The sequence below is a fragment of the Talpa europaea genome (assembly GCF_964194135.1).
Source record: "Talpa europaea genome assembly, chromosome: 5".
NCBI classification, from domain to species: Eukaryota; Metazoa; Chordata; class Mammalia; order Eulipotyphla; family Talpidae; genus Talpa; species Talpa europaea.
The window spans coordinates 27,234,433-27,251,562 of record NC_140071.1 but is presented as its reverse complement, the minus strand read 5'-3'; the positions used below and the strand labels follow the sequence as shown (position 1 = coordinate 27,251,562).

The window sequence follows — 17,130 nt, the reverse complement described above, 5'->3', positions numbered from 1 at the left end:
GCAGTGTTGTAAACCAATGTTACTTCATTAAAGAAAAAAAATTCTAAAGCTGTTTTTCTTGTATTGTACTTTCCTATACTTTGATATTCTGGCTAAAAAAAAAAAAAAACCCAATACCCTCACTCGCCACTGACGGTCCGAGTCGTGGCCCGCACGCCCTGCCGCCGCCCTGCAGAAATGCTTCGATTACTCTCAGTCCTTTGCCAGATTAAGCCGGTGTCCAGGACCCTGGCTCCTCATCTCACTCGGGCTTATGCCAAAGATGTAAAATTTGGTGCAGATGCCCGAGCCTTAATGCTTCAAGGTGTAGACCTTTTAGTTGATGCTGTGGCGGTTACTATGGGGCCAAAGGGAAGAACAGTGATTATTGAACAAAGTTGGGGAAGTCCCAAAGTAACAAAAGATGGTGTGACTGTTGCAAAGTCCATTGACTTAAAAGATAAATATAAAAATATTGGCACCAAACTTGTTCAAGATGCTGCCAATAACACAAATGAAGAGGCCGGGGATGGTACTACTACTGCCACTGTACTGGCCCGCTCTATTGCCAAGGAAGGCTTCGAGAAGATTAGCAAAGGTGCTAATCCAGTGGAAATAAGGAGAGGTGTGATGCTGGCTGTTGATGCTGTAATTGCTGAACTTACGAAGCAGTCAAAACCAGTGACAACCCCTGAAGAAATTTCTCAGGTTGCTACGATTTCTGCAAATGGAGACAAAGAAATTGGAAACATCATTTCTGATGCAATGAAAAAGGTTGGAAGAAAGGGGGTCATCACAGTAAAGGATGGAAAAACACTGAATGATGAATTAGAAATTATTGAAGGTATGAAGTTTGATTGAGGTTATATTTCTCCATACTTTATTAATACATCAAAAGGTCAGAAATGTGAATTCCAAGATGCCTATGTTCTATTGAGTGAAAAGAAAATTTCTAGCGTCCAGTCCATTGTACCTGCTCTTGAAATTGCCAGTGCTCACCGTAAGCCTTTGGTCATAATTGCAGAAGATGTCGATGGAGAAGCTCTGAGTACACTTTTTTTGAATAGGCTAAAAATTGGTCTTCAAGTTGTAGCAGTCAAAGCTCCAGGTTTCGGTGACAATAGAAAGAATCAGCTGAAAGATATGGCTATTGCTACTGGTGGTGCAGTATTTGGAGAAGAGGGATTAACTTTAAATCTTGAAGATGTTCAACCTCATGACTTAGGAAAAGTTGGAGAGGTCATTGTGACCAAAGATGATGCCATGCTCTTGAAAGGAAAATGTGACAAGGCTCAAATTGAAAAACGTATTCAAGAAGTCATTGAGCAGTTAGATGTCACAACTAGTGAATATGAAAAAGAAAAACTAAATGAACGTTTAGCAAAACTCTCAGATGGAGTAGCTGTGCTGAAGGTTGGTGGGACAAGTGATGTTGAAGTGAATGAAAAGAAAGACAGAGTAACCGATGCCCTCAATGCTACATGAGCTGCTGTTGAAGAAGGCATTGTTCTGGGAGGAGGTTGTGCTCTGCTTCGGTGCATTCCAGCCTTGGACTCATTAACTCCAGCTAATGAAGATCAGAAAATTGGTACAGAGATTATTAAAAGAACACTCAAAATTCCTGCAATGACTATTGCTAAGAATGCAGGTGTTGAAGGATCATTAATAGTTGAGAAAATTTTGCAGAGTTCCTCAGAAGTTGATTATGATGCTATGGTGGGAGATTTTGTGAATATGGTGGAAAAAGGAATCATTGATCCAAGCAAGGTCATAAGAACAGCCTTATTGGATGCTGCTGGAGTAGCCTCTCTGTTAACTACAGCAGAAGTTGTAGTTACAGAAATTCCTAAAGAAGAGAAGGACCCTGCAATGGGTAGAATGGGAGGTGGTATGGGAGGTGGCATGTTTTAATTCCTAGAATAGTGATTTACCATTATTGATGAACTGTGAGAGGAAGCTCAAAGCAGGGTTCCTCATCTATAACTTCAGAGAAGTCAGTTGAAGGAAATGACTGAAGAAAAGGCTGGCTGATATTTAAGAAAATCACTATAATCATCAGTTACTGGTTTCAGTTGAAAACATAATGGTTTACTGCTGTCATTGTCCATGCCGACAGATAATTTATTTTGTATTTTTGAATAAAAAGACATTTGTACATTCCTGATGACTGAGTGCAAGAGCCATGTACCAATGTACTGCTTTAAACTTAAATCACCGAGGCATTTTTACTACTATTCTGTTAAAATCAGGATTTTAGTGCTTGCCATCACCAGATGAGAAGTTAAGAAGCAGCCTTTCAGTGGAGAGAAAAATAATTGTGTACAAAGTGGAGAAATATCCAATTATGTGACAGCCTTTGTGTAATAAAAATTTGTTTAAAGTTAAAAAAAAACAAAACCCCAATATATGATAAACATTTTGCACAAACTTATCAACCCCTGCCCCTGTATGGCTCATTGTATTTTATACAGGTACAAAGGTTATTTATTTAAATAATCTTGGTCCCAAATATTGTGCATATTTTTCAATGTATGTAGGTATTTGAGGAAAATGTCTCAGCAGTAACAAGTCTCATTAACTGAATTTTAAAATATTCTACCAGCAGCAACAGTAGCATTAGTGAATCTTAGTTTATAATAGGAAAAAGATGGCAGAAAAAGATGAAGTTTTCCACATTAAAAATAAATGTATTTTGAGAAAAACAAAACAAAACAAAATAACTTGCTGGAATTTTAACTGCAATTGATTGACTATCAGTCAAGTTGGCAGAATGGAAGCTTAATAATACTGACACCTGGACCTCTGTCTCTTTAGGTTTTCTTTGATTCGAGTTTTGCAGTTTTCTCCATATACCTCTTGTACATATTTTGCTAGATTTACATCTAAGTATTTAATTTTGGCAAGTACTAATGTAAATGGTGTTGTGCTTTTAGTTTTCTATTCCAGTTATTTATTGCTGTATATATAAGAAAGCAATTGACTTTCATATATTAATCTTGGATCCTGTTACCTTGTAATAATGACTCATTATTTCCTGGATCTTTTTTTTATTTTTTAGGTATTGATTTTTTAAATACTATTACTGTTTCTTTATTAGCAGCGCTGGAGTATTTTTAGTTACTTTTCAGTTCTGCCACAACTGCAGGATTTCACTGCCAACACTGAGGCCCTGAGTGACAACCTGACTACTTGCTGTAAACTGTGATGCTAGCGTGCTTTTTTTTTTTTTAAATATGGAGGTTTTTTTTTTTTTTTTTTAAGATTTATGTATTTATACAAGAACTGGGGTACAGGTCAGAGTCAGGGGAGGGTGAGAGAATTCACCAGAGAGAGCAGGGAGCAGAACAGGCAATCAGACGGAAGACACTGCTGAAGGGAGCAGTGGGCAAGACAGGAGAGGTCTGTCTCGCCATGTGGATTTCTCCCTGGCTGGCCATGGATCGAACCCGCGCTGCAGAGGGTGCGGACAGCTTCACAGTGCAGCGATCAACCCGCTGCGCCACCCGGGAGGCCTTAGCGTGCTCTTTTTAGAGCCATCTGGTCACAGAGACCACACTAGTCCTTTGGGTGGGCTCCCTTCCTGTTGATCATGTCATTTTCAGTTGATTAGAAGCAGAGTGGTTAGAGAGATGAAAAGACAGCGGCTTGTGGTTTAGACTTATTGGGGTCTTTTGATGAGAATTAAAGCCAAGCTCAATCTATAACCTTGACCTGAGCTAGTCATGGGTAAGACAAGGAAAAAGTGCCTCTGTGTCTCTGGTGTAGAAAGAGTGAGAGAAACAGAATCAATGAATCAACAAATATCTATTGACAAAGATTAAATCGGAGTTAAATTTATCTTAATTGCTGAATTGATAGGTATATTGTTATGCACAAATTACTTTAATTTGAAAATCTCAAATGATCATAAATATTCAAAACATGATATAGCAGCATCGCCATGAGCCCCCACAATTTGTCATCTACATTTCGGCCTGACACTGAATTGCTTTTTATTAGAAAATGCCATTTGTATTTTTATAAATATAAAAATATATTTGTTTTATACTTATATCTTCATTTTTCCCTTCCTTCCTTCTGCAACTTATATTTCAGTTTTATTCCAATGACTGCTTCCTTTTTCACTTCATGTTCTCTTTTTTTTTTTTTTTTGTGGGACCCTCACTGGCGGCTGGGGAATGAACCGGTGCTTCAGAGGATGCAGGCAGCCCTGCAGCCCAGCGCTCAACCGCTGCACCACCACGGGAGGCCCACACTCCATGTTCTCTTAATGCCTACAAGTAGAAATTATGTTTTCAGGATCATAGCGATCTATAGAGCTGTTCATTTCATTTTTTTAAAGATTTATTTATTTATTTTTGCATACAAGAGAGGGGGTTCAGGCCAGAGATGCAGGGGGTGAGAGGATTCACCAGAGACAGAGTGGGAAACAGAACAGGCATGTGGGTTTCTCCCTGGCGGGCCGGGGATCGAACCTGCACTGCAGAGGCCGTGGATTGCTTCATAGTGCGGTGCTTAACCCCTTGCGCCACCAGGGAGACCCAAGAGCTGTTTATTTCTTATAGGTTGTAAAGATGAGACAGAGATGAATCCTTCCATCTTAACAGGTGCAGTGATATAAGCTACTCCATACTCCAACCAGATGTGAAGATTCATCTTATTGGGCTTCGAAATGACTAAGTTATTGTTTAGATTGTGAATCGAAAACTGAATGACAAAATGCTTTCTCTACTCCACTTGAAATTTGATTCTGGGAAAACCAATATGTCTTGTGTTTTCTCTTCAAATGGTGAACCACCCAAGTGGTTACTATAGTTGTTTTTTTTGTGTGCACTTTTCGTGTTAGGTACTGTTGCTGGTGGGATGTGAGGAATATACATTTTGTTTTACTGTGTAAGAATTATGTGTACAAAATGATGGCATGTTCTTAGGCAGAATTGAAAACATCTGTAAATCGAATCACTAAAACAATCACATCAGGTCATCTTGCTATTTGTCTATAATCTAGTAGGGAATACAGTACTCTCCCACATGGAACCACCATTTTGCCAATATATAATCTCAGTAATAAATTCTGGGCTCTAAGGAACTATAGGATAATAAGGAGCTCAATTAGCTTTGGAATTGTCCAGAGAGACTTCATAGAGCTGTTCAGACAGCTCTGTAAGGGTGGGACTTATAAGGGTTAGAGAGAAGACAGAACATTTCAGTGATGTTAATAGAGGTAGGATATTAGTCAGTTAATGATATATTTGGACCATAATCTAGGTTGGAATTATATTGCTGTTTCAAATCTCAGTTCAATTCGCGGTCTTTGCTAAGCTGATTTGATTTCATACCCTGCTTACATGATTTAGGAATCAGGCTGAGATGTGTGAGGGTTCATACACTCACAACAGATGATAGCTTTCTCTGGCTTTCTTTACTCTTCAACTTTGACCACCTCGGCCACCTTTTCCTGGTTCCTCTAACCAGGAAGATGCCTTCTTCAGGACATCTTTCGGATTTCTAAGAATTTCATTGCTGGTGCTTTTAGGGGGAAAGGATGTCCTGAGCAAACTCCATACAGGCTTTGTGGACTCCACCCCCACTCGATTGGCCACTGAGAACTAAAAATCCCATGATCACCAAAGGGAGGGTTGTGAGGACCTGGGGGCAGAGTTGAGCAGTCATGCTTTTTCTGTGGGTATATAACCAGCCATGTGAGCTGGGATTGGCCTTTGTGGTCCCTTGGGCCTGGCTTTACACCAGCTCTTGGCAGGTCATTGGGGTTCCAGATTAGCGGAATGGGCAGGATGCATTTACGAATTTATCTCCCTGTGTTATTCATTTCTTCATTTCTCCTTCCTTTGTAAATAAACCTTATATTAACCTGTTGCTTGTACCTACAATTTAGCATTAATAAGTCCCTTTTAAGTGTGTGGGTGAGGGCCCACAGTCACGCAACCCGTTTCATATTGGGGTTGCTCTGTAACAGTGCTACTCCAAGACAAGGTTCTACCCTCAGAGCAAAACTCAGCTGCTTGTTTCTCCAAGTATTTTATAAAGAAAAATTTTATTGAGGTATAATTGATATCACATTATATTGGCTTCAGGAGTTCAATGTAACTATAATATATACATTGTGAAGTATCACCACACTAGGTTTAGTTACATTCAGTGATTCTTCAAGTTTTGATTCCCATGCTTATTTTATCAGATTTTGCTTATTTTCCAGAGTTCACAAGTGTTTTTTTTAATATTTTGTTCAAAATCTATAGTTTGTCAACAGTGAGAGAAATGAGTTGTAGGGGGCTTAGACCCCTGTAATGCCACTGTGTCTTCATAATGCTGTGCTGATATGTGTCAATCAGGACAGGAGTTTTTATAAGAAAGAAGATAGGGTGCATTTAATATGCAGTCATACAAATGTGGTTTCTCTTACCAGTCAAAGAGTTCTTACAGTGTTAGCTAAAGAATATTGGTGAGTATTTTTAGGTATCATAAGTAAGTCATTGACCATCCTTTCTCAATATACTGTAATTGGTGACTGTTTTGGTTCAAAATGATGGTAGACTCTTCCACATGGATATCCTAAGTCTGAGAATGTCCCCATAAAAATTATGTGCTATTAATTTTAGTGATCTGTTAGATGAAATTCATGTGTACCAATAATGGATGATGAAAATTTGAAGTTCTCTAAATGCCTCTAAGTTAGTATTTGAGCACAAGTGATAAGAATTATTGCTTATTAGACTGTGAATATTGACACCAGATTCTTTTCCAATTTCCATTTTTGAACTTCTAAAATCTGCTTGGATCCATGTTCTGTTCTCCAGAACTATTACCACAGGAAAGGTAATAGTCATTTTCCTCTACCAACAAGGTTAGAATTGCAGTTACTTTTGAGTTCTCAGGAACCAGTTTTTGCCTTTAATCCAGTAGTTTCTTTTCTCTATATTTCCCAAGGGCCTCTCTGGGCACAAGGGGTTAAGCACCTCACTATGAAGCAATCTGCAGACTCTGCAGTACGAGTTCGATCCCCGGCAGGCCAGGGAGCAACCCACACAGCACAGCAGACCTCTCCTGTCTCGCCCACTGCTCTCCTCAGCAGTGTATTTCAGTCAGTCTGCCTGTTCTGTTCCCCACTCTGTCTCTGGTGAGTCCTCTCACCACCTGCACCTCTGGCTGGTGCCCCAGTTCTTGTATTCATAAATAAATAAATCAATCTTAAAAAAAAAATTCCCCAAAGAGTTTAGAGAACAGTTGCTGTATAAACACAGGTCATGTGGGCAGATACATTTAGAAATTCTGAGTTAAGCAAGAACTTTAAGTTCTGTGGGGTTTTCTGAGAATTCAGGAGGTACACATATTATTATTAAATTAATTTTTTTTCTTTTGTCTGTCTGATTTTTTTTTTTTTAAGATTTATTTATTTATTTATACAAGCATTGGGTACAGTCAGAACCGCGGGAGGGTGAGAGAATTCACCAGAGCCAGAGCAGGGAACAGAACAGGCAGAAGGACCGAAGTACACTGCTGAGGGGAGCAGCAGGCATGGCAGGAGAGGTCTGCGCGCCATGTGGGACTCTCACCAGTGGCCAGAGATTGAACCGGTGCTGCAGAGGTTGCGGGTAGCTTCGCAGCCCAGTGCTCAACCCCTGCGCCACCAGGGAGGCCCTATCTGTCTGATCTTAAAATTAATTATTTGTCATTCTAGAAGAACGTATAGGGTAAGGTAAAATCACCCCTCTTCCTCACAGGACTTTTTTCAAAATAAGCTTTCAGGCCACAATTCAACACCCACTTCCTAGTATGGCATGGAAGCCACTCTAACCTTGTTGGCTGCCCAGGCTCAGCGACAAGGAGAACCAGGAAAACAGGCAGATAATCCAGGGTTTTTTTTTTTATTATTATTATTTTTATTTTTTTTAAAGATTTATTTACTTATGTATACAAGAGCTGGGGTACAAGCCAGAGGTGGGGGGGGGGGTGAGAGGATTCACCAGAGACAGTGGGGAACAGAACAGGCAGATTGACCAAAGTACACTGATGAGGGGAGCAGCAGGTGAGTCAGGAGAGGTCTACTGTGCCATGTGGGTTACTACCTGGCCTGGCTGGGGATCGAACTCATGCTGCAGTGGCTGTGGATACCTGGTTTAATTTTGACTTGATGGAGTCACTGTAGAGGCAAGTTCAGATAAGAATCCATGTAATAAATGGCTACAAGACAGCAAAGATCCCTAAAGGCAGAATTTCAAGTCCAACAAAGTGAAGGGCAAGTCTCCCAAGTGGTGTCAACACTTTTCATTAGGATCTTATCCTACTGACCCAAGACTTCGAGGCACCATTAAGTGCAGTCTTGAGTAGTGTGGAACATACTGTAGGGTCCACAAGCGCCGCGCTCGGCATCAGCGACTGCAGCGACCTCCGCCCACGCCATCCACAGATAATCCAGGGTTTAAATGAGAATGGCTGAGAAGGGAGGTTGACTTTCTGGGGCATCATTTTCTTGTCTCATCACGTGCACCCTTTATAGGCCCTTAAATTTTAATGTCTACTTTTCTCTTGCCTTTAGAAATTGCTGCAAGGATTTCCTGTCCCTGTATTTCACACAGACTCAGGGTCTTGCATGTTAAGTATGAATAGCAGGTGTTGATGTAGAACAATGGCTTTGGAAGGGTCAACTCATTTTCTTTAAATTGCATGCTCTAGACTGGTGGTTTGTGGTTCTTGCAGAAATGCTGAGTTCTTACTGTGTTTGTTACTAGACACCTGATCTTAGTGTCACTCCTGCTGGGATTCCTCGAGATAAGTAACACTGTTAGTTACATAACTCCTGAATGACACCATGACATTGTTCCCCTAATCGCTCCCTTGCATTATCCTCCAGGTGACTGTATGACTCTGCCCCATGTTGCTGGTGGAGACCTGCCCCCATTACAGTGAGAGTAAAGAAACAGGCACAGTCACGCAAATTGATTTCATATATAAGATCAAAAAGTAACAGTAAATGAAATGAAATACAATTCTAAACTGCTCCGTTCATAGTCTTTTTTATCCAGTTGATGTGCTTCTTTGCGAGACGAGTATAGATGCCAGGGAAGCGAGGATCTCCACATTTCCCTTTGCGGCCAAAGGAAGTGATGCCTGTGAGAATATTGTTACATATCAAAGGACTGCCAGAGTCTCCCTGCGGAAACACAAGAGGGGTGATGGGGAATTAGCATGGAGCATGACCATTAGCAGGATGGCAGAAATTTCATTAAATGTGAAGTTAAAACTTAGTTGAAACTTAATAGACAACTTGACTAATTGAAAATCACTGTTTAAAAAACTAAAATGCTTGGGGATATTTAAATATTAGCTTCCTTTATGCATTATCAAACCAGTGAAAATGGAAATAAAATATGTACTGTTTACCTTATAAACTGATTTTGAGGTTGATCCTCTATTTTAGAAAGAAAACCTGCCTGTTTGTCATTTTTCAGACTACTTAGAACTCAAAGGGTAAAATGGTCAGATGCAGAAAGGGCAAAAGGCAAAGAGTAAAAACCATATTTTCAAGCATTTCCAGCATATAATTATCTGCCCAAAGACCCAAGACCAGTGCCAACTTTGCTTTCACCATCTCCAACGCACAGCACCCCTCCCAGCTCATGCTGGGTGGAAACACCCAGAAATCAGTGATTACACATCAGAGCTGACTCCACAGCAGATAAGCTTCAATTATCTGTAAGTTGCTGCCTTTTTCTACAGACTGTGCCACCTCATGTGTGACCGCATATTCTGTCAGGGAACTCTAGAATCGCATCTCTAACTGTATGTGAGAACTCAAGTCTGGCTTGGTCCCTCAGTGCCCCGGCCTTGGGGAAGGCGGGTGGAGCTGGATGGAGGGCCGCTGAGGCCTGTGTGCAGAGCTGTGCAGTGTAAATCTGCCCACTTACCCCCTTCCTGGTGATGTGAGGGCTGTGGGAAGCTCCCTTTGCAGGCAAAAGTTAGTCTTACACGTGTGTGAAATCAAGAGCCATGTGAGAACCCTGGTCCACTCAGACAGGTGTATTTCTTTCCCTTGTCTAATACAGTGCCTGACACTCTCAGAATCAGTCCTTAGGTCTAATTTCATCAAGAGCCAATTCAGAGGTGTCTTGGGTGTTGAGAGAGTGGGCAGGACAGCTAGGTTTGGATGGCAAGGGAGGCTGGTGGGGAGGGGACAGACATCTTGGCATGGTGTGGAGGCCTCGGGATGCTGCATGTGGGCTGCAAAGGCCTGAGTGTCGGGGTCCTTGGATGCTCACGATGGGAGCTCAGAGTAGAAAATGTGTGATGGAAGCTTCACAAGGAACAAAACTAGAGGTGGGGGTAGAGATGATTAGGGAGTCTCTAAACTGGCTATGGAAATCTAAAGGCACAGACCAGAGGTGTGGATATGGAGTCTTGTTAGTCATACAAAGGAACAACAGTTATTTCAGATTAACCCAACCAGACATTAGAAGTGATAGATGAAATTCCACAAAGGAACAAATTCTCCCTGCCTCCCACCTCTCCCCTCCCAAAGAACACTATGTAAGAACATCTCCTGCCTTGGCAAAATGCAGGTCTTGTCCTAAGACTGCCTGCCTGTGCCTACACAGCCATCTCTTTAACAAACCTTCCTCTTTCAAATGCAGCTCTCCACCCACTTGTGTCTATGCAGGCACCTCTTTCCCTCTCTCCTCCTTTCTCTTTTTTCCTGATAAACTTATCTTTTTAAAATGCAGCCCCCACCCACCCACCCCAAAAAATGCGGCCTTTGCCTGTTTGTGTCTATGTCTTTGTCCTTAGTAAAACTTGCTGTGTGCTGCCGAGTGGGAAATTCTGCTGAAACTTTTCTCAGGGTTAACCCAGAAACCTCATTCACTGAACCCATCATCTGAACCCCATCACTCAGAGTAGTGGATGAGGGGAGGGAAGGGTGAGGGAGGGCAAAAGAGAAAAAACTAGAGCAGTACAAAAACAAATGCCATCTTGTCCTGGATTTGTCTGTCCTTCCTACTGAAAAGAGTCATTAAAATTCACCAAAGTTCATAGGCAAGCTCCTGCGGAGGGCAGAGGCCTCTGGTCCCTAAATCTCTGGTGAGCCTGAATCTGTGCACACTGCATATCTTTTCAGAGGAGGCTCTGAGGAGTTTTTGAGGAAGGATCAAAGCCAATACTCAGAGCTTAGACATGGGGAGTGTTTCTTCTACTCTCATCTTAAGTAGGGTCCAGCCCTCCCTTCTCAGAGGGCTCGGGTGTGAGGGCGTGCACCTTCTCTGGCATGGGCCATGCTTGGAAGTTGTCTCCTGGGATTGAGTGTGGCTCTACAAAGTGATGGGGTCTAGTCCAGTACCTGGGAATGACAAGCAATTGCCCCGTCACATGGCAGAAGGATAGTTGCGAGGTGCTGAGATGGGAAAGGTTACTGAAGACTCTAGGGGACCCTGACGTCAGCCCTTTTAAGTGCTACATATCTCTAAGTTTTGATTTCCATATATCAATTTGGGAAAATGAGAAAAATTACTTCTAAGTAGTCTTTGATATAAAACAAGACATAGCACTAGAAGCAAACTTGTTATTTTTTTATGAACTTACTTGAGCTGAGACTATGAATTTATTTCACTGGGCTTTTATCAAACTCTTTCCACAAAGCATTAGAACTCTATGGAAGACATGCCATGACAAAGTAAAGTGTGATATTACATTTTTTATGTCTGCATGACTTAATCCAACAGCTAAAACATGAGATCTTATTGTACTTACATCACATGAGTCCTTTCCACCCTTGATGTTTCCAGCACAAATCATATTCAGTCCAATCACAGGATTATAATTATAGTATTTTTTTCCATTGCAGGTTTTTCTGTCAATGACGGTGACATTGACTTCTTTCAGAGTGTCTGATGAAGACCCTTTGTTACCAACCTTCCCCCAGCCTGCAACTCGACACGTGCTATTTGGTTTCACATCATCCTCCTTTCTAGGTAAAGGAAGGATAGCCACGTTTTTATTAATTGTTGCCTTTTTGCTCAGCTGTTGGAAGATAAGAATGAAAAGTTAACTGAATGAGAGAATTAAAATATTCACATATTTGCTTAAATTTTAGTTCAACCCTCAGTGTCTCCCTACATAACTACAGTCTTTATGACAGGGGCAACTGAGGAAAGATTTCAGTGTCAGATTGTACTCGCTTCTCTGAATTTGAAGAAGACAGACAAAGATACGTACCTGTACAAGTTGAAGATCATTCTCATATGTTTCTGGATCATAGCATGGATAGGGAAACTCTTTCTTAAGGGACATTGTCTGTGTTTCTGTCTTACTCTTGGTTCTTGAGTGAGCCCCAAGAATGATCTGGGACTTCTTGTTCCTGAAAACAGTCACAACACTATTAACTGTATTTACTGTTATAAACAGGAGCTGAGCATGTTATGTACAGATTAATTTTACTGTCCCATATGTAAATATGGCTGCTATGCAAGTCCTTTAGAGAATAAAAAGTGATATGTTTATGAATTTATCATCATCATCATCTTCATGGTCATCATCATCACCTGCTTATTTGTAACAAGCTGAACTGGGTACATTGAAAAATAAATAAGAGAATTCCAAGATACCTAAGCAAGTCTGTTAGGATTACGGTGGTGTACACCTAACCTTCCATTACCTCTGATAGAGAATCAGGTTATAGATTACAGCAAAACAAAGATTTCAATGGGCTAGAGACAAAAGCAAAAGGCACTTGATATTGTAAAGTACTGAAGGGATCTTTGTAAGAGAATAGCCAGCTTAACTTAAATAGAAAAACTTTTAGAAATAGATTCCCAAAATTTGCATGGCCTTGAGTGTGTGGATATTGGGGGCATGGTGACTTGAAGAAGGGGTCCAGGGTGCTTTCCTTTTTTTATTACATGCTAGATACTTATTTTGTTTAATAAAACGCAAATACTCTCTGATGTATAATTGATTAAGACTTCATCATTCACAATCTCGTATAAACCACACAAACCAGCTATTCACACCACTATTTTCCATTACACCAGTGGATGTTAGTTTCACTTTAGATGGTAGAACAGTGCCTGTAGCAGAGCACATTTTCATGATGAAATGTTCCAAAAATCCATATTGTCTTATCTGGAAGTCATTAGACATGAATATCTAGTGTGACAAGTGTGACTGGTAACTAAATTGGTAGTTTCATTTAACTCTAAGTTTATATAGTAATGTGTGAGTTTACATAGCCAGTGTGATAGTGGCTGTCATGGTAACAGTCCAGGTTTGGAGGCTTGATTTAGGGAGTAGAGGAAAGACCAGGCTTGGGAGGAGTTGAAGATAGTGGTTGATTGGGGTTAAGACAGGCCTGAAGGTGTGAGAGGTGTTTACTCAGGGAAATGGAAAGGCATATGAATCAAGTTTTGCTCCCTGACAGTTGTGCACAGGCACCTGAGGGACAAGGAAAGTTTTCTGCCTCTGTGGCCACTTCTTCCCAGTCAAGAGTCAGGACCAGAAACAAAACCTTTCAGCACCTGAATCAGGTGGCTCTGGAAGACACAGGAAGAACTGGTGGAGGCTCATTGTGGTCTGGTTGGTCTGATTTACTGGGGCCAAGCCTGTGATTACCCTGCTGGTATATAGCAGGTTTCCAAAGACTTCAGTGATGTGAAGATACACGAGCTTCCTGTGACTTTACAGGGATCTACTTTTTGTTACTATTCCCCCAAAATAGAATGTCTCAAAAATGTTTTCAAATTCAAACACTTACAGGACACAGTGAGCCGCAGTCAATACCCAGTCCTCTTTAATCAAAGCCCCAGCACAAAGACTATTTTTTGTTTGAAGTAGAACCATGTAGGGTCTTGAATGAGGTTGCACATCATGTCCTCCAATGATTTTTTCACAGAAATCTGTTAAAAAGAAAAAGGCAAATCCTGTCAATGCCTGCCCCAAAGAGCTCCATTAAAACCATGTTTCTAAGGCCAGACCTACTTTTCCAGATTAGAAAGGAAGCATTGATCAGGACATTTCTGACCCCTCCTCTCCACCAAGATGTTTAGCTATCTGAATGTAAATCCCACTCCTGTTGTGCTGTCTGAGAAGGCTCTGCTCTTCCACTCACAGATGCTGTGAATTGGCAGTTCCAGGGATTATCAGGCTGGAAACCAATGACAAGCTTCAAGTCTTGCAAAGAGCAGAGAGCTGTGCATTGCTCTACACCAGCAACAATTGCTACAGGGGATGCTTGTGATGATGACACTCTAGGGTATCTTCCCACCCATTTCTAGTAGTCTATTCATCTGGGAAAGCAGAGGCACTTTTAGATGCCTGAGCTGCTGTTTTCACCCAGGTCCTTCTACAATAAAAACACAATTTAAAAACTGTTATTACTCCTTTTAGCTGTAATCCTACCCATGAATTCTTTGGTTTTTCTCCAGGCCCAGCACCCTAGTTTAATAAAAAGTCTTCTCTGATGAGGTAGGGGAAGAAGGAGCCATTTGACTCATTATGAGGAGTCATATTTTCTATGCTAGACCAAGAGGATAGATTCACAGTTAGAGAATAATGAGATCTAACGCTGGCACACCAACCATGCTGGCTGAGAGGATCTTGAGCTTTTGGATATGCTCTCAGTTTCTACCTTTCCTGCACCAGATGTTCTTGGATCCTCCTAAAATATTTTTCCTGTACATTGGCTGAGACTCAGGGTACCTTAAATAGGGCTCAGTCCTGCTACTGTTATTAAAGCCAATTCACAAATTTATAAGATGGTATAAATGATACAGAAGCCTTTCATAAACTGCTGAAGGTGAGTGGAAGTGGAGGAGAGTGGCCATAGAGGTTCTAATTTTCACTGGGAGATTGAGAGGAGGGAATTCTAAACTCTAGAAATAAAAGGGTGAAAAATTAGGTAAATTAAGAGAATGTTACACACATCATATTTTTTTCCTGGGAAGAAGTATATATATAAGATAGACTCTAAAGGTGCAGCTTTACATGATCTGGGCTACAGAAATGATACTCAATAGAATATTTTTTTGCAAAGTGTTCTGTGAATGACTATATACATATACCAGCCTCAGAGAAAAAAGTCCATAATTCCTCCAATCAACCACTCTTAGAGGGGTCAGGGGTCAAGGTTTAGACATTAAAAACTAACAATTCTTGGTTTCCATCCAGAAACAAAAAAATTGAAATTTCCAGGGCAGGATGTGGGATGGCAGTATTTTTTTAAAAAGTCCTCCAGATTATTCTGATAAGCAAAAGTGTTGGGTTAAAGCATCAAGTGTTGCTGTAGCAAGTAGCACTGAGGCACCACTCTTCCTTTCTTGAAAGATACTATTTGTTCTCCTATCTTAATAACTGTTTGTTTATTTGTTTGTTTTTCCTTTCTGGCAGTTTTTAACCTACGGATTGACAACATATTCACTGGTGGTTCTGTTATCTTTTATAAAGATATGATAAAGGAAAAAGAAGGATGTTTTTCCTTTGAAATAAAGGTATATATATGTATATATATGTAATCCAAGAAAGACTTGGGGGAAGAAATCTCATCTTAACACACTTAGCTAACATTGCTAAAAGGCCATTGAAAGTCTGCTGTTTGCTCCATGGTTATAACAGAAATGACGAGCATCATTTCTTACCTTCTGGAATTAGCAGGAGAAAAATGGCAGCCCAGAGAGAGAATGCCAGAACTGTGCAGGAGTTTCTCATCGTGGCAGGTGTCCCCACATCAAGGAGGAAACCTGTTTTCAGTTCTTGACTGAGTCTATATACTGAGTGTACAAAGGATGTGGTTTTCTTTTTTTTTTAAAGCTTCATTTATGTATTTATGGGCCTCCCTTGGTGGTTGTGTTGGACTCCGAAGGTGCCTGCAGTCTCTGCAGTGCTGGCTCATCCCTAGCCACCTGCGAGGGTCCCACATGATGCACAGACCTCTCCTGCCACGCCCGCTGCTCCCCTCAGCAGTGCATTTAGTCAGTCTGCCTGTTCTGTTCCCCGCTTTGGTTTTGGCGAATTCTCTCACCCTCCCGTGCTTCTGACTGTAGCCAGTGCTTGTATAAATAAATACATAAATAAAAAAATTTATTTCATAAAAAAATTTATTTATGCATTTATTTATACAAGCACTGGGGTACAGGCCAGAGGCATGGGAGGGAGAGAGAATTTACCAGAGACAGAGAGGAGAGCAGAACAGGCAGACTGATGAAATACACTGCTGAGGGGAGCAGTGGGCGCGCCAGTAGAGGTCTGCTGCATCATGAGGGAATCTCCCTGGATGGCCAGAGATCGAACCTGCACTGCAGAGGCTGTGGACAGCTTCATAGTGCTGCGCTCAACCCGCTGCGCCACTGGTGAGGCCCCCCTTTTTTTCTAATTTAAAAGTTGAGCTTTAGGAGACTCACTGGTGGCGCAAGGGGTTGAGCTCTGCACTATGAAGCAACCCTCAGCTTCTGCAGCTTGAGTTTGATCCCCCCCGGCAAGCCAGGGAGCTACCCACATGGTGCAGCAGATCTCTCCTGTCTCCCCCACTGCTTGCCTCAGAAGTGTATTTCAATCAGTCTGCCTGTTCTGCTCACCACTCTGTCTCCGGTGAATCCTCTTACCCCCCACACCTCTGGCCTGTACCCCAGCTCTTGTATGCATAAATAAAGCTTTAAAAAATTAAAAGTTGAGCTTTAGGTTTTTAGTATATCTATAAAATTGGGCATCATCATCATCATTAATTCATTGTTATCATTTCCAAAGAAGCCTTGTACCCATTAGCAGTCACTCTCCATTGACCTCTTTCCCCTATTTTCCTGTTTTAGACAACTACTAATCTATTTTCTGTCTCCAGAGATTTGTCTATTCTGTACATTTCATATAAATGGAAGTATACAATATATAATCTGTTATGACTGACTTCTTTCAATTAGCTAATGTTTTTGAGGTTGTTTCATATTAGAGCTTATCAGCATTTTATCCCTTTTTGTTGCTATTTAATATTTCATCATATGCATACACCAAGTTTTTATTTAGCCTTTCATCATTTAACAGACACCGGGACTGTTTCTACATTTTATATATTGTGAGCAATGCCACTGTTAACATTAATGTTCATTTTTTGTGTGTGGACATGTTTTCATTTTTCTTGGACATTTAGCTAGAAATGTG

The 17,130-nt window shown here is 41.0% G+C and overlaps 2 protein-coding genes across 2 annotated transcripts; one reads left to right on the top strand and one right to left on the bottom strand.

Annotated features, from left to right (window-relative positions):
* Nucleotides 1-177: 177 nt before the first annotated feature.
* Nucleotides 178-1,890, top strand: LOC311171381 (60 kDa heat shock protein, mitochondrial-like; the record flags this gene model as incomplete). Its single annotated transcript, XM_084234158.1, is given in 3 exon segments — nucleotides 178-837; nucleotides 841-1,461; nucleotides 1,465-1,890. Coding segments are annotated over 3 exon segments (1,707 nt in total).
* A 7,099-nt stretch (nucleotides 1,891-8,989) lies between these two features.
* LOC311171383 (granzyme A-like) lies at nucleotides 8,990-15,687 on the bottom strand (the record flags this gene model as incomplete). Its single annotated transcript, XM_084234160.1, has 5 exons — nucleotides 8,990-9,151; nucleotides 11,740-12,009; nucleotides 12,205-12,346; nucleotides 13,739-13,880; nucleotides 15,618-15,687. 5 exons carry the CDS (start codon nucleotides 15,685-15,687, stop codon nucleotides 8,990-8,992), a joined length of 786 nt encoding a protein of 261 aa, XP_084090286.1.
* Between the last annotated feature and the right edge of the window lie 1,443 nt (nucleotides 15,688-17,130).